Source organism: Mastigoproctus giganteus, chromosome 3 (assembly GCF_048544385.1).
Source record: "Mastigoproctus giganteus isolate SK-2022 chromosome 3, ASM4854438v1, whole genome shotgun sequence".
In the NCBI taxonomy this organism is placed as follows: Eukaryota; Metazoa; Arthropoda; class Arachnida; order Uropygi; family Thelyphonidae; genus Mastigoproctus; species Mastigoproctus giganteus.
The window spans coordinates 130,631,833-130,654,486 of record NC_143577.1 but is presented as its reverse complement, the minus strand read 5'-3'; the positions used below and the strand labels follow the sequence as shown (position 1 = coordinate 130,654,486).

The window sequence follows — 22,654 nt, the reverse complement described above, 5'->3', positions numbered from 1 at the left end:
ATTTGGCTGTCATAGACCGTCCGGACTTCGCCAAAATTGGGTCCACTTGACTTAAGTGTCACCCGAATATCAGTTCCATCAGCGTTTTAGACTCGCAGGTAGCAAGAACAGCTTGTCTGGCATATCTGAGAGAATGTCTGTGACAACCTCAAGGACCAATATAACATCCGTATCAAGTTATGTATTAATTAATTATGATACGTTTGTAATCTAAGTCGTTATATGTATTGAGTTAAAAGTACAATTTAATTGAGAACGAAGTTTAACCAAATTAATAGATTTTACTGATTAATTGACAATATTATATTATATACTATACTATTTTACTGATTAATTGACAATATTATATTATATACTATACTATACTTACTAATGCTATCTAGTTCATATATAACGTATTGTATAACAAAGGCGGCAAGTTACGAACGGTAAATCTATGGACACTTAAGTATTAATTAACTTCCAAATCTCGCTGTCTCAATTCAGAATAAACTAACGATCCTGACTAGGTCTATAAGCTGCTTATAGAAAATAATTTGATGCAACAATATGTCAATAAAGTGGCTAAATATGGCTAAAAAACTTCTCGTTCAGCGGAGCTGCAACTTGTAACACATGGATTTGATACCCTTACCGATACTTTTATGCAATTACAAGGCTGAGTAAAGAATAAATACACCAGATTAATCAGAAAGTCACAAAAGAATACTATACTACTAAATTTCAATCAAAAGTTTTAGAATAACAATAAGTTCAAATCGATAAATAATAAAATCCACTTAGCGGCTTTGAACACGTCTGGCTCCCACTAGGTATAAAGTAACTTCAGTTGTATGCTTAGGAAAAGTATAATACTGTACTTACAACACATATATTAATAACAGCAGAACACACATTGTTTGTTTTACTATACATGACTTACAAACAGAAGTTTGTATTAAGAAAAGTTTATTCCAGGATGGCACTGATCTCTGTGCAAACACCTTTGCATAAATAACCTTCCCCCCACCTCAGGTGCTACATCGGTAAACAGCAATTCCTTACTATGAAAGTGTTACTGTTATTTATTTGTGGCGGGGTGTAACAGTTCTCCAAGAAAAATCTGACAATAAACTCGTACAATTTAATTTTACCTTCTACGGAACATCGGATTTCCCACACTATATGATTTTCGATCACTGTCACGCCATACAGTTGGGGCATAAACCTTATAACAGGGTGAATCACGAAGATATGACAAAACTGTTGACAGGAGAGACTGCTTCTACAGGGATGGGATACACTTAAATAGAAAGTGTGCAAAAATATTTGCTGATGCTATCGAGGCAGTGTTAGGTGGGTCGGAAAACTGCTAGCGTGGGGGGGGGGAATACACAGACTAAAAGGTTAACAGTAGCCGCAGGCAGAGGCAAAAGTGATTTTTGCACTGCTTCTATTAGAATGGGCAGCAGACTGGAAAGCAAGGTAATGGAGATTTCCAGGACTGCTGGGAGTCATAGTGGAACAAGTAAATACATGGGCTGTGTTAGGGTGGCTAGGAGCAGGAACAGGTGCATGTATACATCTGTGAACACATCAAAGGCAGATATTGTTGGGATATCAGAGACGTGGTGTCACACAGATATAGGCAGTGCAGAATTAGAAATTGGGGATTACAATGTGTATAGGAAGGATAGACAGGATAGGAAGGGAGGAGGAGGGGCTATGCTGTTAGTTAAGAAACACATAAAATCTAAGGAAGTGCATCCAATTGACGTTGGTGGACAATACAGTGTTGAAGTTTTGAGTCTGTTTGGTGTGAAATAAGCATTGGGAAAGGAAAAATGAGAGTAAATGTGTGTTATAGACCTAATGAATCTGATGAGTATAATGAGCAATTGTGCAGAGAAATAGAGTGGGCCAGTAAATCAGAATGTCTTATAATGGGAGATTTTAACTTTCCAGATATTGACTGGAACTTGTGGATTGGTCACTCGCACACTAGCAAGACTTTTGTGGATTTATTGGATGACGGTTTTCTACAGCAACATGTTCAAGAGGCAACCAGAGGGAGTAATACTCTAGATATGGTTATCAGTAGTGATTCTTAATGCATTAAGAATCTGCAGATAAAGGAACCACTGGGTGACAGTGATCACAATGTATTGATGTGGGAATTATTTAAAGATGTAACTATCATCAAGGCTAAAGGGAAGGGCTTTTGCTTTCGTAAAGGTGACTACAGAGGTCTCAGACAGTTTTTAAATTCTGTACAGTGGGATCAACTGATGATGTTACCAACAGTGAATTCTAAATGGGAAGCCTTCAGGGACTTAATTTTGGAGGCTACTTGACTTTTCATTCCAATTAAGAAATACTGTTCAAGGTTTAGGCCTAAATGGATGTCAGATGAATTAATGAGGCTAGTTTGTTTGTTTGTTATTTGGTTTTTAGGAGCATTAGCAACTAAGGCCATATTGCTCCGGGGATATGCGGTGGTCATTCCCTGACCTTTCCGCACCCTCCGTATTTGGTGGTCAAGGGCTCGAACCCCGGGCTAATCAAGAAGCATGTGCTACGCACTGCTGCTGCTTCTGCCCACCTGGCTACGGAGGCACCCAATGAGGCTAGTGGCAGAGAAGAAGAATGTATGGGATTCATATAAAACAATCAGGCAAGCGTAGACAATAGTCAACCCATCTAAGAATTTTTAAAACAGTAATCCAACTAAGGAAAAGAAGAAAAGAAATCTCGCAGGTAATCTCATCTTGCATTCTTGTAATGCTAATCAACACGCGGTTGAAAATGGCTATGAGAGAAAAGCTCCATTGGAGAAGAGCCCATCACTAATTATGATCTGAGGTGCCTAGCAGACCACTCACTTTGAATTTGCAATTAGATGGGTTGTTTGTGAGAAAAAGATCAAGAGTGTTGGCTGTGTTAGGATTATGTAGTATTCTGATAAGTAAATGAACTATCTCTGCGAGGAACTATCTGTAATTGCAAAAGCCTCAGATCGAGCAGCTGGGTCTGTGTGACTAGAAAATAGAAGCCAGCTGGAGTTGTGAACCTTAAAATCACCAAGAAAAATTATCTCACTGTTAGGAAAGTTGGACTATAGAAATTCACGTTTCAAAGAGAGGAAGTCAAAGAGTTCCACGTGATGAAAGATTTTAGTCAGTTCAATTAGTGTAATTCAACTGTTGAATTACTTGAAGCATTATTCATTAGTTGAATTAGAGGCAACTGTCAAAAGTGGATAGAGAAATTTTGAGCCAGAGAAGATAAAAAAAGAGGAGATTTCAAATTATTAAGTGTCTGACAGCGAATACCAGAATGGATATATAAACTACATTTGGAATATGAACATATGCTTGCTAGAGTAGCAAGCTGTTACAGTAAATATCTTATTCATTAAAGTGACCTGAACCTACACAGAAAGGCAGTTTATTATTTTTATCCAGAGAACTTTTCTCTGGATAAAAATAATAAACGTCGAACTACAGAACTTTTCTCACGAAAAGTTCTGTAGTTCGAATATTGTTAATATCACTAAATTAATGTTATTAGAGAGAGAGAGAGAGAGAGAGAGAGAGAGAGAGAGAGAGATCATCTTACCCCAAAGAACTAATCAGCCAAACACATGCGCTTCAGGTGGTCTTAAAACCATGATTTGGCAATTCTTTCTAATCCCAAGAATGGTGTAATAGAACCCCAGATCTATTACACCATTCCAAGAAAGTCAACCATCAACCTCTCTACATTTAAACAAAGAGCAAAGATATTAACTATATATCGAAACTTAAGTGCAACATTTGATACCATATTCATTCTTACCTTGCACTATCCACTAACAGACCAATTTTGAATCCGAGGTAATGTGCAATTTTTTCTAAAATCTCTACTCTGGGAAAGAATTCTAACTGTACATTGAAAAAAACCCTTCACCTTATCCTGCTACATCACTGTTCGAGTGCCATTATGTGTGTGTGTGGGGGGGGGGGGGAATGCCTTGGAATTTCTGTTCTATATTACCTTAAAGGGAAGGGTTTTTGTTTTCATAAAGGTGACTACAGTGGTCTCAGGCAGTTTTTGAATTCTATACAATGGAATCAACTGATGATGTTAAAAACAGTGAATTCTAAATGGGAGGCCTTCAGGGAATTAATCTTGGAAGCTACTAGGATACCAACTAAGAAATAACATAAAGAAACACGTAACTGCCGAACTGAACATCATCTCTTTGGACGCCTTTGCTGACTTTTGTCCTATACGGTTACCTGAAACTGCTGGCAAGTTTAAATACACAGTAAAGATTACAGATAAAATAAATTAATACCTCAGAGATCTTAAAGTGTACATGGTAGGCTTCAACCCACAAAAGAGAAACAGAAAACCCAGACTTAAAACGTGCACTCATAAGACTTGAATTTTTCATTTGAAGGTACTGAAATACCAAATTGATACATCTGATGACAAGATGTCATCCAACAGTCAAATTGATAAAATTAATACTAAATTTGCCCAATTAGGTGGTCTCAAAGCAGCAATTACTATATATTTTAGATCCCAATGTTGTTAAAATACTCATTGTCAACTCTGCCTTTCTGTATGGAATAGAAATATGGGGCCTCAGCTGATCTCTCCAATCTTAAGTATACGTGTGCATGAATCCTGGCTGTTGAAATGGGCTAGTGATAAGCTTAATTGGCATTATTACAATGCCACAAATATATTGTCATATCAGAATCAGAAGAATAAAATTGGTAAGTTATTTTCACATAGTTACACTCAGCTGGATGTTGGGAACAATTTTCAGTTTATTTGTATTTTGGCAAGGCATTTGATGATTCCTATCACCATGAGAGGAAGTAGTAGTAGTGGCAAATGATGCAAGAAAGCAAGCTTAGCAAGCAAGCAAGCATCAGCCAAAAAAAAAAAAAAACTGGACACTTCAATGATCCATATCCTCCATGAATTCATCTAGTTCTTCCTTGAATTTATTCAAACCACCCACTTCCGCAATAGATGGAAACCAGTTCCAACAATCAACCACCCACTGGCTGAAGGCCAGCGGGCGGTTCCACACATCTATCCTGCAACGATCCTTCCTCAACTTTAATTTATGCTTCCTCATGTCTGTAGTCTCAGCAAGAGGAAGAATGCCATTAACATTCAGCTTACTCAATCCATTCAAGGCCTTAATTACCACAATCAGATCACCCCACAAGTGCCTACTCTTCAGAAACTGCAATTTGCATAAGACTTTCTAGAGAACAGTACCCTTTTGCTCCCTTCACCAGTCTGGTTGTCCTTCTTGGCACCCATTCCACTCTTTCCTAAAGTGAGGTCTACTGACCTGTATACAGTACTCAAGATGCAGCCTAAATATGGTCATATACAAGAGGATAATCACCTCCTTATCGCTGATAGAAAAGTTTCTGTATATCACTGACGAAGCTCCATGAGCCATCCTGGTAGCATGTCTCCACTGCTCAGAGAATTTCATATCTGACTGCACAATTACCTCGAGGTCTTTTTCATTTTCCACTATCCTGATGTGTAGTACCACACAGTTGATAACTGTGTGGTACACACTTTAGGAATACCTCAGTAATCCCAGAAAAACTTAAGTTATTCTGGGATTACTCCTACCATATGTAGTACCTTGCATTTGTCAATGTTAAACTTGAACTGCCATTTTTTCAGCACATTAACCTAATTTTTCTATATCTTGTTGCAGTAGCATACCATCATCATTATTGTTGTTCAACACTAAGTCAACCATCTTAAAACTTGGACATTAAGCCTTATGTTGTTGTTGTTAGCATTAGCATTAGTAGAGGCATTTGATGCAAGAAAGCAAGCTTATGCAGCATCAGCCAAAAAAAAAAAAAAAACCCACTTCGCCCCTCTGTTCGTTCAAAATACCTGTCCAGCTGAGCCTTAAACTTATTTAGGCTATCAACCTCCACCACAAGGGATGGAAGTCTGTTCCACCAACCAACCACCCGCTGGCTAAAGGCAAATTTCATTTGCCTTGTTGTTATTTGTTAATTGTTATTTATTGTTATTTGGTTATTGTTAATAAATTGTTATTTGGTTTTTAGGAGCATTAGCAACTAAGGCCATATTGCTCTGGGATATGCGGTGGTCATTCCCTGACCTTTCTGCATCCTCCGTATTTGGTGGTGACGGGCTCGAACCCCGGTCTAATCAAGAAGCGTGTGCTACGTACTGCTGCTGCTCCTTCCCACCTGGATACGGAGGCGCCTTTAAGCCTTATGTACCTTTATCAACATCATTAATAAATAGTGAAAACAACAATGAACCCAAGGAACTCTACTAATAACATTAGTCCACGAAGAGCATTACCCACTGGTAACCACTCTGTCTTCTTGCACTTAACCATCCCTTTATCAATAGCAGTAATTTGCCCTTAATGCCACATTTCTCCAGTTTGTATAGCAGTCTTTTATATGCAACAAAATCAAAAGCCTTCCTGAAAACCAAGTATGATATCAAAATTAATTTTTGGATCAAGTTCCTTGGTCACTGCATCACAGTAACATATGAAACTGGTTAAACATGACCACCCCTCAACAAATCGATTCTGTGACTGCAGCATAATTGCATTCCTGTCCAGATGGTCCTGCATTACTTCTTTAACCAGTAACTCTACTATTTTCACTGGAACAGAAGTTAAGCTAACAAGTGTCTAATTACTCATGTCACCTTTTGATCCCCCCCCCTATGAATTCGGGATACATTCGCACATCTCCAGTCCATAGGGACCTCCCCTGAACTCAAAGATACTCTCATAATTATGGCCAAGGGTTTGCTTACCTCTTTCGCTGCCTCCCTTAATATGACGGGATATATTCCATCTGCTCCAGGTGCCTTTTTTATGTCCTTCCTCAACAATTTATCCTCCACTTTCCTTTCAGTTATCACAAAGTCACTTAGCTCCTCTTTACAGTTTGATAAACTTCTGGCATCCTCTTCCCTAAAGAATTCTTCATGTGTGAATGTAGATGCAAAATACCTATTCAATTTTCCAACAACCTAAGCAGGGTCATATTAACAGTTAACCCATTGACATCAAGTGGCCCAATGTGATTCAGTCCCTTCCTTCTACTGTTAATATAAGCATAGAAGTCTTAGCTATTCTTTGCCAGAGAATAGAAGCATTAATATAAGCATAGAAGTCTTAGCTATTCTTTGCCAGAGACGACTTCTAATCTACCCTGTCTTACCTAACCTTCATTGTGACTTGATTATAGACTAATTTATATATACCACAGGCTGCTGTATCACTTGATATCCCATGCATTTTTCTTCTCTGCTTCATGTCTAAATAGTTCATCTGATATCCACTGAGGTCTAATCCTCGAACAGTATTTCTTTGTTGTTATGAAAACCCTAGTAGCTTCTATGATTACTTTCTGGAATGCTTCCCAGAATACTTCCCGTTTTAAATTTGCTGTTGGTAACAATGTCAGTTGGTGCAACTGCACACAATGTATTTACTTGTTCCATGATGACTCCCAGCAGACCTCGAAATCCCCAACACCTTGTTTTCAAGGCTGCTGCTTGTTCCAATAGAGTGTGAGAATTACCTCTTTTACCAAGAGGTGAAAGTCTCTAGCTTGCAGCTCTAGTAAATCTATTAGTCTGTGTATCTGCCTAGCAATTTGGAATATGTTGCAACTGCCGGTAAGATTCTAAGATGGATTGAAGAATAGCTGGAGTAGAGAAGGTTGTGATTAATGGATATTCTTCAGATGTGTAATATCAGAAGTGGCACCCCCCACCTCAATGGATCAGTTCTTGGACCAGTGTTGCTAAATGATGTTCATAAATGACCTTAACTATAAAGGATAAAGTGTGGGAAAGTTTTTTTATAGTCACTGCCAAGCAGCACTCCTTCAGGATGATCTGGACAGGCTTCAAGGACGATCAGAAAGTGGAAGCTACATTTTTACACAGCAAAATGCAAGGTTACTTTACTTATACACTTGGTAGGGTTGAATTGAAAATAATAGAGGAAGAAAGGGATCTGGGAGTTATGATATGGACAGATATGAAATTCTCAGAGCAGTGTAAACAGGGGGTCAGAAGAGCCCATGGTGTCCTATCAATGATTCATCCAACAATAGTCTGTAGATACAAGGAGGACATAATCCCACTGTATTAGCCAATTGTAAGACTGCACTAGGAATACTGTATTCGGGTATGGAGACCATCTAAAAAAAAAAAAAAAAAAACCTTTTGCATGGTGAGATTGGCAAAAGGGTGACTGCACGAAGAAAGACTGATTATGTGGGCTACAGAAATTTCCAACCAGGCACCTTAGAGGAGGATGTGAAAGAAGTTTATTAGGCTCCGAGAGGCATTAGTAAAATGAACAAAGGCAAAATTTTCACTGTTATAAAGAATTCAGCATCAGGAGTCATAAATTAAAATTATGGGAAAGAGGTTTAAACTGGATTGTAGGAAGTTTTATTTCAGCCAATGAGTTATTAAATACTGGAACAAGTTGTTTCCACTGGTAGTTGAAGAAACCTTTGAATTTTAAGAAATTCAAAAGGAAATTTTTTTGATGCAGCAAAAGCCTGTGGCTTCCATGCACTATATGGCTGATACTAATATTAATATAACACATGCAGAAACATAAAAATGAGAATAGTTATAAGTTATAGGTAAAACGGATATACAATGACTGTTATAGTAAATAAGAATGTCTTATCGTGGGGAATTTAATTTTACAAATTGTCTGGAACTTGTAGGTTGATCACTCAATGCAGCAGCAGAACACTTTTGGACAGGGCCGGCACTAGGGGTGTGCAAGTGAGGCATTTGCCACAGGCACATGCCTGAAATAGGTGTTGCTAGATGCACTACTGCATATATATGTGTGTCAAGATACAATATGAATTAGCCGTTATTACAAGGTTTTGCCTCCGGTGCCACAAACACTAGTGCCACCTCTGGTTTTGGATTTACTGGATGACTGTTTTCTATATCAGCATATCAAAGGGACAACCAAAGGAAGCAATGCTCTTGATCTGATTATCAGCAGTGACACTTCATGCATTAAGGATCTTCAGGTAAAGGAACCACTAAGTGGTAGTGAATTACAGTGTATTTATATGAGATTTATTTAAAGATAATGCCAAGGATAAAGGTATTTTTTTTTTTTTTTTATGAAGGTGACTACAATGGTCTTAGTTTCCAAATTCTTTTCAGTGGAACCAACTAATGCTGTTAACAACTACAAATGCTAAATAAGTGTTACACATAATCAAATCTAGTAAGCTTTTAATAAAAACTACTAAGAGATATTGTCTGAAGTATAGACCTATGTAGATGTCGGATAGTTGCAGAGAATAAAAATGGATAGGACAAAATCATCATGGAACACAGAAGCTTATAGAAAGTGTAAACTAGTATGCAATAAAGTTACTAAAGGCAGGCTAAGGCAGAGTGTAGAGTGTATTTAGTGTCAAGCGGCACCAGGGGTTTCCCCCATCTCCGCGTTGCTTTCTTTGTAGGTGTGCCAGTTCACTGGAAAGGCCAGAGATTTAAAAGTGTATGGATATTGTATGAGTGTAATGCCGTGTACCGTTGTTCTTCTGGCCATTTAGCCGCTGGACCCCTGCTGAGGCCCAACGTTGTCCACACTCAGCCCCGTGGAGGCAGGCCAGGTATATCAGCATTATAATTAATTACTCTGGCAGGTCCTGCCACCTAATTTCCTGAGATTTCAGTGGCTAGGACCTATAAAAAAAAAATAAATAAAAATAAATAAATAATAATAATAAAAAAAAAAAAAAAAAATTTTTGATCTTTCGCGTGGCTAAGGCAGAATAAGAGAAGTCTTTGGTTAAGAATGCAGACAAAAGTAGCAAAGATTTCTTTGTATACATTACCCCTACAAGGAAAGGGAAGCACGCTGATCTCCTCAATACACATGACAAAACTACAGATGATTCTGTTCAGGGTGCTGACAACTGAACAAGTTAGTTAATGTACACTGTGTTACATGCACAATAGATAAAATTTTGTCTTTAACTGAATTTTTTAATTTTCTGTGATTAATAGATGATATAGATAATAACAGATAAAATTAAAGTAAATAAATAATCACCTTGTTACCAATTAATTATTAATTGATTCATCAAAAATATGTAAAAATAATTGTTTTCACTACACTGCACAAACCTCTCAATGTTAACATTCACTATTCACTTCACATTTTATAATAATTTATAATCAACTGCATATAAAATGCAACATGTATTCAGTTCTGCAATTTAATAAATTAAACAACTGAAGTAAACTGTCAATGCTTTCTTGAAGCAGTTTTACTCATTCTTTCTGCATTTTAATAAAAACTTAAATATAATGTATTTAATGTTTCTGCTGTGATTATTAATAATAAGCAAATAGTAATTCGTGATTTATATATTTAGTAAGCTGATAACAAAAAATGAGTAAAAAGTAATGACTTATTCACAAACCAAGAACAGAGAACATTTTACTTCTGTGCAACCTCCATACTGCCCATTCATTCCTCCAATTAGAAGAATGAATGAAGTGCTTTCTCCTGCTTCATCTACAACATACAGTACATGGATAGCCTACACCGATGAGCCAAAACATTATGACCAGCGAGTCGTTATGCAAATTGAAGCAACTGCAGGTGAACTACAGTGCGTGCGAGGGTCGGGATACAGTTTTAAAAAAACCTGATACTGAGCTCTGTTAATCAGTGTTAATCTTGTTCTTCAGATGGGAAAGGCACCGGACTTAAGAGAGTTTGACAAGGGCCAAATTATAATGGCCAGATGACTGGGTCAGAGCATATCCGAAACGGCATGGCTGGTGGGATGCTCACGGTCAGCCATGGTTAGTACCTATAGAAAGTGGTCCGAGGAGCGGAAACTCACGAACCGCCGGCGAGGTGTTGAATGACCATAGTCCATCGACGCTCGAAGTGAGTGAAGGCTCTCCCGGATGGTACGTGGCAACAGAAGGGTGACTGTGGCACAACTTGCTGGTAATTAGAATGCTGGTGACAGGAGTAATGTGTCACAACAAACAGTACATCGAAACCTGCTGAAAATGGGGTTGCATAGCAGCAGGCAGCTTTGAGTGCCATGCTAACCACGGTTCACCGGCGACAGTGCTTACAATGGGCACGCGAGCATCGAAACTGGACCTTGAGTGATTGGAAGAAGGTCATCTGATCCAATGAATCACATTTCCTGTTGCACCATGTGGACAGCCGGGTGAGTGTGCATTGTTTACCTTGGGAAGTGATGGTGCCTGGATGCACTGTGGGACGAAAACAAGCCAGTGGTGGCGGTGTCCTGCTGGGATACCCTGGGTCCAGTCATCCATGTGCCGGGCACTCTGACATCTACCACCTACCTAAACATCATTGCTGACCAGGTACACCATTTCCTGGCAGAGGTCTTCCCCTCTGGTGGTGCCGCCTTTCAGCAGGATAATTCACCATGCCAACACTGCCTGGATTATTCGAGACTGGTTCGCCGAACATGAGGAAGACTTCCAGGTATTGCCCTGGCCTCTAAATTTCCCAAACATCAATCTCCCATCGAGCATCTGTGGTTTGTGTTGGAACAGCAACTCCGACCTGCGGCGTCTCAACCACGGACCTTACAGGAGTTAAAGGATCTGCTGGTTATGTGTTAGTACCAGATACCACATTTAGAATTTTTGTAGCATCCATGCCTCGCCGGGTACAAGCTGTTTTGGCTGCACATGGAGGAACAACATCATATTAGGTAGGTGGTCATAATGTTTTTGGTACATCGATGTATGTGATATGTATAAAAAGGAAATAATAATTATTGGATAGCTACTGGTCTAATTTTAGCGAAATCTGAAAAACCTTCTAAAAGACCCAAATATAAAATTTCACAAAAATCCTTCCATTGGAAGTCAAGTTATTATGCAATTAGATAGTAAATATGGATATATTTGATACATATGAAAAAAGAAATAATAATAAATAAAAATAAATAATAATAAATAAAAATAAATAAAAATAAATAAAATAATAATAAATAATTTCTGGATTTCTATCAATTTGATTTTGATTAAATTTCAGATAGCACAATAAACATTTATAAAAGATCGAAATGTAAAATTTCATGAAAATCTGTTCAGCAGGAGTCAGATTATTACATATAGACTGACAGATGGATGAAACGGTGAAAGAATAGGCAACTATCTGTGCATGAAGACATTTTTCAATATGGCAATACCAGAGGTGCACTTAATTCTAAATGGAAGTTAAATGATTTTGTGCCGATGTTAAATGATGTTAAATGAAAGTGGAGGAGAAATTGCTGAAACTTAAAAGTAAGTAAAGGCAATTATCACTGATTATCCAATTAGATTAAAAGAAGAAACAAAAGAGGTTAGCAAACCATTAACCAGAATTATGAAACATTCTTGGTTTCAAAGTTCCTACTGACCGAAGATATGCTGCAAACAGTGGCGTAACTATGCCAATGCAGCAAATGCGGTGCATTGGAGCCCACAACTGAAAGGGAGCCCAATGCCTTCATGCCTGAAACAGAACAAAATTTAATTGAGTAAAAATGTAGATGATAAAATTTACTATGTTACTAACAATAATTTTTTTTCACACAAAGCATGTTTATTGTTAGCTAGCTGCACAGCACAAAGCGAAACTGCAGTGAATAAAGGTGAAATGGTATAAGATAGCTGCTGCTTCCAGGGCAATTTTTAAGGATTTGTGACTGCAAGGGCCAAAGACAAATAAGGGCCCATTTAGAGGGGGGGGGGATAATTAATATTCAGTATAGTATTACTATTGCACCTATAATATTTCTGAGTATCGCATTTACTGTTGTATTATTAATTTTTTATTTTTACCAAAACAAATATTTTCAGGGGACCCACACTAAACTTTGTATTGGGGCCCACTTTTCTAGTTTTACCGCTGGCTGCAAATGTCTCTCCTATTACTAAAGGCAGATCAAAGGCCAAGGCGCCTCTCTAGAAAGGAGCAGCAGTGCGTGGCACACGTTTCTTGACTAGACTGGGGTTTGAGCCCATGACTACCAAATACGGAGGATGTGGAAAGGTCAGGGAATGACTAGTGCATATCCCCAGAGCAATATGACCTTAGCTGCTAATGCTCCTAAAAACCAAATAACAACAACAACAACATCAAAGGCCAAAGCGAGTACTTAGAGACCTGTAAGACCTATATGCCAGAGAAAATAGTAGTGGTTAAAGATGTAATGCTGGATTATCTTGAGAAAAAATAAGTTATATAGCAATCACAGCTTGGATTTGTTAAGGGGAGGGATTATCTGACAATCTGATCAGCTACTATGTCAGTCACAAAGGAACTGGATGCAGAAAATAATTTTCTGTATCCAGTCCTTAGATTACATTAAAGCTTTTGACAATTTTCCACATAAACGACTGCTGCAGAAATTGCAGCAGTATGGCATTAGGGGAAAGTTACTAGTATGGATAAAAGGATGGTTGAATGGCAGGAGACAGAGAGAGTAGTTATTAATGGATTCCTAAGAGGCAGTGTTTGTTCCCTTACTGTTTTTATACTCATTAGCAATACTTATGAAGGCATATCAAATTTAATATCTAAGAATGCTAATAATACAAAAGTTATCAGGGCATGCTACTCCAAATGACCTGGGTAAATCAGGCAGAAAGGTTGAAAATTGAGGTTTAAACTATGATAAATGCAGTAATTTCGGAATAACATACTAATTGGGTGGTCAGATACTTAAGGTAGTGGAGAATTAAAAAGACCTACTACAGTTCAAGTAAACAGGAAGTTCAGAGAGCTCCACAGACAGCTCATGGCATTCTGCATGTGGGTAGCAGTAATTTCAGAATAACAAACCATTTATATGGTTTGGTTTGGTTTTTATGGTGCATGGGCAACTAAGGCCATGATGCGCCAAGTCTGCCATTTATATGATATCCCACTTGAGATAGCAGAGAATTAAAGAAACTTAGGGTAATCAGACAGTCTGATGTAAAGCTCTATGAGCATTGTAGACTGGCTGCTAAGACACAGCTCACGGGGTTCTGTCAATGATATACAGGAATTTTGCCAGTAGAGACAAGTTGATTATCCCATTCTTTAAGGCAATGGATAAGCCACACCTTCATTACTGCATACAGAATCGGAAGCATCATTTTAGGAAGGTTGTGGATCTGTTGGAATGGGTGCAGAGAAGAACAAGATTAGTCAGGGGCACAAAAAGGTATGAGCAGTACCAAGAAAGACAAGAATCAAATGCAGCATCTGTAAACGATTTAACTGTGAAGTGTTTATTGATGATGGCATCTCTTTTCTTTCTCAGACAAACACAAAGGAATATAAATTTAAATTATTGGTTGCAAGAGAGATGGGTGAAAATTTGTTTTCTGTCAGAGAATAAGTGATTGTTGGAATATACTTTCACTGGCTGTTGTGAAGGTGAGAAGATTAAGATGGATTATACAAATTATTAGAGGGATGGACAAATGTTGCAGGTAGTTTTTTTTCAGTTGATGATGTATAAGCTTGCTTGTTTGCATCACTTTGCCACTATATTAACTAAATTGAAGGAGACAAAAAAAAAAAAAAAACTTACCTTCAAAAAAAAGGGGAGCAATACCTCGCCATAAATGAGCTTGTCGAGTTGTTTTAAGAAATCGAGACACAGCAATAATTGGACAACGTGGACGGTATTTAGAAACCAGGTGGGCTGTCCTGAAACCATATAAAATAAGCCATCACTTATATGCATGAGATTTATTCTTATTTACAAGAATAGTGTAGAAAAAAAAAACCCTATTAAACTGCCAAACTTATGCAGTGTGCTAATACAGCAAACAAGGTTATACTCAAAACATGATTCTGATACCCAAGTATCAAGATAATTATATCAGAAATATTCATAATATACAAATATTACTATTCAGTCACTAGTTTGGAAGCTTAACAATGTGTTTTTTTTTTTTTTGTCACTCACAATAGTCCTCAAAACATAACCATGCTCTGTCTTTGTAATTAGCTTATTCTTGTTTAATTATGATAACATGCGGTGTACTGTCATATAGATTGAAAATCACTCAGCTATGGTTCTTGGTGTCAATCATGTTACAAGAAATTACAAGCACAGACTGAATTAGATGGACAACTGAAAGCTTATCATAGACTACTTTTGACTGAAATCTCTTTGTAAAAAAAAATTTCTGTGGAATGCATTAAACAGGATTCACAAGACGGAAATTTTGAGTATTTGATAGATTATTTAATATTTTTTCTGCCACCTATATTTGAGAGAGCCCATTCAATATACTGTAATTTTCAAAATATTGAGAAATAACAATGGCACTTCTGTAGCCAGGTGGGCAGGAGCAGCAGTGCGTAGCACTCGCTTCTTGATTAGACCGGGTTTCAACCCCGTGACCACCAAATATGGAGGAAGAGGAAAGGTCATGGAATGACCACTGCATATCCCCGGAGCAATATGGCCTTAGTTGCTAATTTTTTTTTATGTGAACCCCAAACACGAGAAGTATTAGAACCAATAGTACTTACCGTGCTTGGGTTGGAGGTTGAGAAGACGAAAGAAGATATTTGTTGACATTGGACTTGAACTTCTGTAGATTGTAATTTTCAGGAAATATGTATGAAGGAAGGTTGTTCCAGAAAACGGCAGTTGAATGAATAAATGAGGAAGATGAAAAGTTGGTTCTATGGGTTTGAAGTTGGACAGTAAATGAATGTTGGCTGGTGGCGGCACGTGTTCGGACTGTTTCGAAAGAGAGAGCGGAAATTATAGAAGCCAATTCAGAAGAACAGTGCCCATGGAAGTATCTGTAGAAGAGGCATGCAGCAGAAACAGTACGTCTATGAGAAAGCGAGTGGAGCGACTCTGTTAGAGATGAATCATTAATTAACCTAACTGCCCTCTTCTGAATGGAATCAAGAAGCCTGAGAGAGGTTTTGGGGGCACCACCCCAGATGTGGGAACAATATTCCATGGCAGGGCGGATTTGCGATTTATACAGAGTGAGCAGCTGTTTGGAAGAAAAGTAATGCCGAGAGCAAAAGAGAAAACCAAGTTTTTTAAATGCAGAGGAAGCAATATTTGTAATGTGCTTGTGCCAAGAGAGATTAGAAGTCAGGGTAATCCCCAAAAGAGATATATCATTTTGCCTAGAAATCGGAGTGTCACTAAAGATAAGCATAGGAGCAGAAGAATCCTTTTTGCGAGATATAAGACAAGACTGGTTTTAGAAGGGTTGAAATCAACTTTGCCCCACTGGAGAATTACCTGAAGATCGGCATTTAAGGAATTGGTAGCAGATTTTCGAGAAGTTGAAGCTGATTGAGCAGGACAAGGTTTCTCAAAATGGAAAGTGGAATGCAATGTGCTATCATCAGCAAAACTGTGGATAGGATTTCTGGTCAATGGAACAAGGTCATTAATATACAAGAGGAAAAGAGTGGGGGAAAGAACTGAACCTTGGGGGACACCGGCATTAGTGGAGAAGTTAGAAGACAGAGAGCCATCTACCATCACCCTCAGTGAGCGATCAGAGAGAAAACTGGATAACCAATTACTAAAAACAGTTGGCAAACCATAAGATGGAAGCTTGTTTAGAAGACCTTTATGCCAAACACGATCAAAAGCCTTTGAGATGTCAAGAGCAACTACTTGTGTTTCACTGAACCTTTCTATTGAATTAGTCCATAAATGGGTAACATAAGCCAGAATATCACCAGTGGATCGACATTGACGGAATCAATACTGGCGATCGTTGATCAGACGGAAGGTTTCTAGGTAGTTTAAGAGTTGGCAGTTAATTGATTTCTCCATTACTTTAGAAAGAGTAGAAGTAATTGCAATGGGACGATAATTGGATGGGAGGGATTTGTCACCCTTTTTAGGAACTGGCTGAACATGAGCAAATTTCCAAGCAGAAGGAAAAAACCTTTGGAATAAGAAACATGAAAAAAGGGGACAAAGAATAGGAGTAAGTTCAGGAGCACAGGTTTTGAGAACAAGTGGAGAAATACCATCAGGACCCAGAGCTTTCTTAGCATCAAGATTCATCAAAATCGTTCTGATATCTTTTTGACGGAAGACTACAGGAGGCATTGAATGGAGCATGTTGGGAATGGTGGGAGGTGTTTTATTAAGATCATTAATACATGAGCTGGAAGAAAAATGGGATGCTAGCAGGTCAGCTTTATCCTTGGCTAAAGTGACAACATAACCATCTGGTTTGGACAGAGGTGGGAGCAGAGTTGGGCAAAAGTTGCGGCCAATAGCTTTGGCAAGAGACTAGAATGCTCGGCTACCATTAGGACAAGAAGCAAGTTTTCTACTCTTAGCCTGTTGAAACTCTAGTTTGGACTGATTAATAACTGCTTTACAATTGTTGCGAGCTTTGGTGTAGGCAGAAAATGAAACTGAAGAATTAGAAACAAGCCAATTACGATATGCAACATTCTTCTCTTGAACAGCCTTAGCAAATTTATTGGAAAACCAAGGTTTAGATAATGGATGAGATTTTGAAGTGGAATGTGGGATAAAGGATTCCATTCCTGCAAGAATAATTTCACTGACATGATCTGAGCAAATGGTGACATCAGAAGTTTTGAAACAGTAATCCGACCAAGGAAAAGAAGAAAAGAAGTCTCGCAGGTCATCCCATTTTGCATTCTTGTAATGCCAAACAACACGAGGTTGGGAATAGCCATGAGATAAAGGTTCCATTGGAGAAGAGACAATCACTAAGTTGTGATCTGAAGTGCCTAAAGGACCTCTCACTTCAACCGTGTACTTAGAAGGGTTGTTTGTGAGAAAAAGATCAAGCATATTGGCTGTATGATTAGGATTGTCCGGTATTCTTGTAGGTAAATGAACAATCTGTGTTAGGTCATTAGTAATTGCAAAAGCCTCAGCATCTCGACCTGCTGGGTCGGTGTGACTAGAAAACGGAAGCCAGCTGGTGTTGTGAACATTAAAATCACCAAGGAAAATTACCTCACTGTTAGGAAAGTTGGACTGGAGAAAGTCAAGTTGCAAAGAGTTGTAATGTTCCTAAAAACCAAATAACAAACAAATAAATAACAATACTCTGAAAATTCATAAATAATAGTTGAAAAGAAAAAGCCTGTGATTCATAGCTAAAAGCAAATACATACTTTTGGGTTGAGCTGTAAATCAGAACAAAACTAATTTTATCTAAAGTTTATTTTATGCACATAAACTAACCTAAACAAGCAAAAAACAAATAAAGATGTGTACTCAGCTATAAACAAAAGCAAATCATTGATGCTAACAGCCAGGAGTTCAATCAGCGTGCTGACAATATTGAGCAGTTCATTTCACATGCTTTTACTTTTACACCATTAATATACTGACTGCTTAAGAATGACCGCTTGTATGTGTTACACAACCGTGGAACAATTATAAGTGTTGATGCAGCAAATATGCATTGCTAACTGAAGTGTTTCTGAATTAAAATGAAAAGGACTGAAACGTACCAGAACTGGGCAGCTATAACTATTTCTCTGAGTTAGCAAAATTGAAGTGGCAGTGCCTTTTAAAGAACAGTATGAGCACTCTCTCTCTATATATATATATCTTTGAGAGATAAACAGATGACTTTATGGCACTTTCTGTTATCATTTCTATTAAAAAACAAGCAGTTTAACCAAGTCTTGTATCTTTCACTTAAAGCACAAAATTTTCGATGAATTCCCTGCACTGATAATGAAAGTTCCAAATCACAACCAATGCATCATACATACCCAGAATTAACTTACTCTCTTATTTTATAATAATCTCTCCTCTTTATCTCTACCTCTTTACCTTGCAAATTTTTCTTTGGTCTCTTGGAGAGTCAAAGAACCAGCTTTTTTTTTTTTTTTTTTTTTAACACTGCAATGGCTGGTTGTGATGAAGAATTTTCCTTGGGCCATTTATCCTAGAAAAAATGTTCTGCTCTTCAGACTACCAAAATGCAACAATTGTAGTTACCCCCTACAATTTTCCAAGGATTATCTCTATTAGATATTCAATCATTACTTTTAATGCAGTCAACTACCAATATTTGAACCCCAGATGATTTGTACACATGTTGAATTGTGGTAGAATAGTCCTTTGGGCTGTCACAGATATTCTTTCAAGTATGTCAGGCTGGGAGCTTGACATATGGGAGTCTGGGAGTAAAAAACACTGATAGAACTGATATTTTTTGGGTGCCACTCAAGTCAAGTGGACCTAATTTTCAGTGAAGTCCAGTCGGTCTATGACAGCCAAATCCTATGCTTTCCCCCCTCACGTTAGTGGGACTATTAGTAACCCTGGGTATAACCCCAATTTTCAAGTCCTGAAACAGAGCACTGGAGTTCTGAAATAGCATATTGGAGGTGACCACCCACGTGTGAACCAATGTAGGCAGGAGTCGAGGTGTGGTGCCCACACTACACGGAGTAATGCCGTCCCTCTGTGCTACCAGGCAACACTAGGTGGCAGATAATTCTCAAATGGTACAATTCCATCACTTTGCTAAGTGGAGGCTTGAGTGGTGCAACCCATTTTTAGTCTCCAGAGCAGAGCTCCAGCAACCTTTCCATCCCTTCCACATCATGCATGTTGATTGATGGGTTTTGAGGTTATGATGGACATCATGGCAAGATCCAACCTTCCTTACATTTCGAGGATGCAGCTCTAAAACGGTGTTCACAGGGCGGCTGCTAGCCAGTCTACTGGACCGAACCTATTGATAGCTCTAGCTGATCATTATACACTAGCTGATCTGGAGGCTTCTAAGATCAGCTAGTGTATAATTTCACTGACTCTACTCTGCCAGATAGCGACTGGAGGGAGTCTGAGTAGCAGGTAAGTAGGGAGCCATTGTCGATGCCACATTATGTCAAGGAGCTGGATATATTCTTGCCATGTGCCATATCCAAAAATTTAATTATGTCATAAGTGTCCTCCCAACCTTTCCTTACTACAAAATACATCATGAATTGTCAAATAGAATTACCTAATAGAACAAACTTACTGCAAAAAGACCTAAATATCCCAAACACTTTCTCTTTCATTTCACAAATCACAAATATACATTGTCTCAACTCCAATCTCAATGATGTCCAGTTCCACTTACAGTTACCAAACCCCAAGTACTTTTTCTGAGAGAACTGCAGTTATCAGTTGATTCAACCACTGCTCATCTTAGTTGTCTGAATTATTCGCTGTATGATTCCTTTCACTTCAAAGGTGGCACCTTGTGCAAAAGTCTGTTCTGATATTACCTGTCAGAGACTTTGGAATCTCTTCTATTTGATCTTCTCTGGCTTAAAATCCCTCTCTATCACACTCTGTCAATTTCATCTGTTGCCTCTATCATTCTCCCAAATCCACTAATCACCTGGAACTCTTTCACTTCCTCACTCAGAAACTTGACTTTTTCCAATCCAACCTTCGTAATGGTGAGGTAATATTCCTTAGTGATTTTAATGTTCACAACACCAGCTAGCTTCCTTTGTCTAGTCATACGGACCAGCTGATCGAGATGCTGAAGCTTTTGCAATTACTAATGACCTCACACAGTGTTCATTTACCTAGCAGAATACCAGACAATGCTAACCACGCAGCCAACTCACTTGATGTTCTTCTCACAAATAACCCTTCTAAGTACATGGTCAAGGTGAGTTGTCCACAGTGGTACTCTTGATAACTCAGATCACAATTTGGTAATGGTCTCTTCTTCGATGGAGCCGTTGTCTTGTGGCCAGCCTCAACCTCTTGCTGTTTGGCATCGCAAGAATGCAAAAATGGGATAATCTGCAAAATTTCTTTTCTTCTTTTCATTGGTTGGATTATCGTGTCAGTAATATTATTCTTGTAGGGATGAAATCTTTTATTCCACACTTCATCTTAAAAATGCATACTTTATCCAAACCTTGCTTTCCCAATAAATGTGCTAAGACTGTCCAAGATAATGTCACATATTGCAAATGGCCTATATCCAAATCTCCAGGTTCATTTTCTGATTACACCAAAGATAACAATTGTAAAGCAGTTATTAATCAGTCCACACTACATTTTGAACAGACTAAGAGTAGAAAAATTGCTTCTTGTCCAAATGGTAGCCGAGCATTCTAGTCTCTTGCCAAAGGTATTGGCCACAACTTTTGCCCATCTCTATTCCTACCTCTCTCAAAACTAATGATTCTATTGCCACTTCAGCCAGAGAGAAAGTTAACCTGCTGGCATCCTACTTTTGTTATAACTCATGTATTGACGATCTTTATAAACCACCTCCTAAACTTACTCCTGTTCTGTCACCTTTTTTTACTTTCTTATTCCAAAAGTGCTTTCCCAACTGTTTGAAAATTTGCTCATATCCAGCATATTTGTCACCGTAAAAAGGGTGACAAATCCCTTCCAACAAATTATTGTACCATTGCACTTACTTCTACTCGTTCTAAAGTAATGGAGAAATCAATTAACTGCCAACTCAAACTATCTAGAAATCTTCCATCTCTTCAACGATTGCCAGTATGGATTCCCTATTGTTGATCCACTAGTGATATTCTGGCTTATGTTTCCCATCTATGGAAAAATTGAATGGAAATTTTGGTGAAACTCAAGCAGCTGTTCTTGACAGTTCAAAGGTTTTTGATTGTGTTTGGCACAATGGTCTTCTAAATAAGCTTCCATCTTATGGTTTTCCAACTGTTTTTTGTAATCGAGTATCCAGTTTTCTCTCTGACCGCTCACTGAGGGTGATGGTAGATGTTGTTGTTGTTTGGTTTTTATGAGCATTAGCAATTAAGGCCATATTGCTACGGGGATATGCAGTGGTCATTCCCTGACCTTTCCACATCCTCCATATTTGGTGATCACGGGCTCAAACCCCGGTCTAAACAAGAAGCGTGTACTACGCACTGCCGCTCCTGCCCACCTAGCTACGGAGGCACCTGATGGTAGATGGCTCTCTATCTTCTAACTTCTCCACTAATGGTGGAGAGAACTGAACCTTGGGGTGTCCCCAAGGTTCAGTTCTTCCCTCCACTCTTTTCCTCTTGTATATTAATGACCTTCCATTGACTGGAAATCCTATCCATAGTTTCGCTGATAATAGCACATTGCATTCCAACTTCCAGGTAGAGTAACCATACCCTGCACAAACAGCTTCACCTTCTTGAACATCCACTACCAATTCCTTAAATGCTGGTCTAATGTAATTCTTCAGTGGGGCAAAGATAACTTCATTGATTTCAATCCTTTTAAAACTCAGTCCTGCCTTTTTTTCTTGCAAAAAGGATTCTCCTGCTCCTTTTGATGACACTCTGATTTCTCTATGCAAGATCGTATATATATCTATTAGGGATTACCCTGACTTCTAATCTCTCTTGGCATAAACACATTAGAAATATTGTTTCATCTTTCAAATCTGCCCACTATGGAATATTATTCCACAGCTGCGACGGTGCCCCTAAAACCTCTCTCAGGCTTCCAGATTCCATTCGAAAGAGGCCATTTACACTAAAGACTCATATCTAACAGAGTCTCTCCAGTCTCTTTTTATGTATGTTCTCTTTCCGCTGCATGCC

The 22,654-nt window shown here is 38.4% G+C and overlaps 1 protein-coding gene across 1 annotated transcript in view; it reads right to left on the bottom strand.

Moving 5' to 3' along the window:
* Positions 1 to 22,654, bottom strand: part of LOC150088271 (pyruvate kinase PKM-like) — a 552,820-nt gene that overhangs the window by 66,983 nt on the left and 463,183 nt on the right. The window contains exon 10 of the mRNA XM_090369430.1: positions 14,655 to 14,773. Coding sequence (XP_090225556.1) covers positions 14,655 to 14,773 — 119 coding nt within the window. The remainder of the gene's footprint in view (positions 1 to 14,654; positions 14,774 to 22,654) is intronic.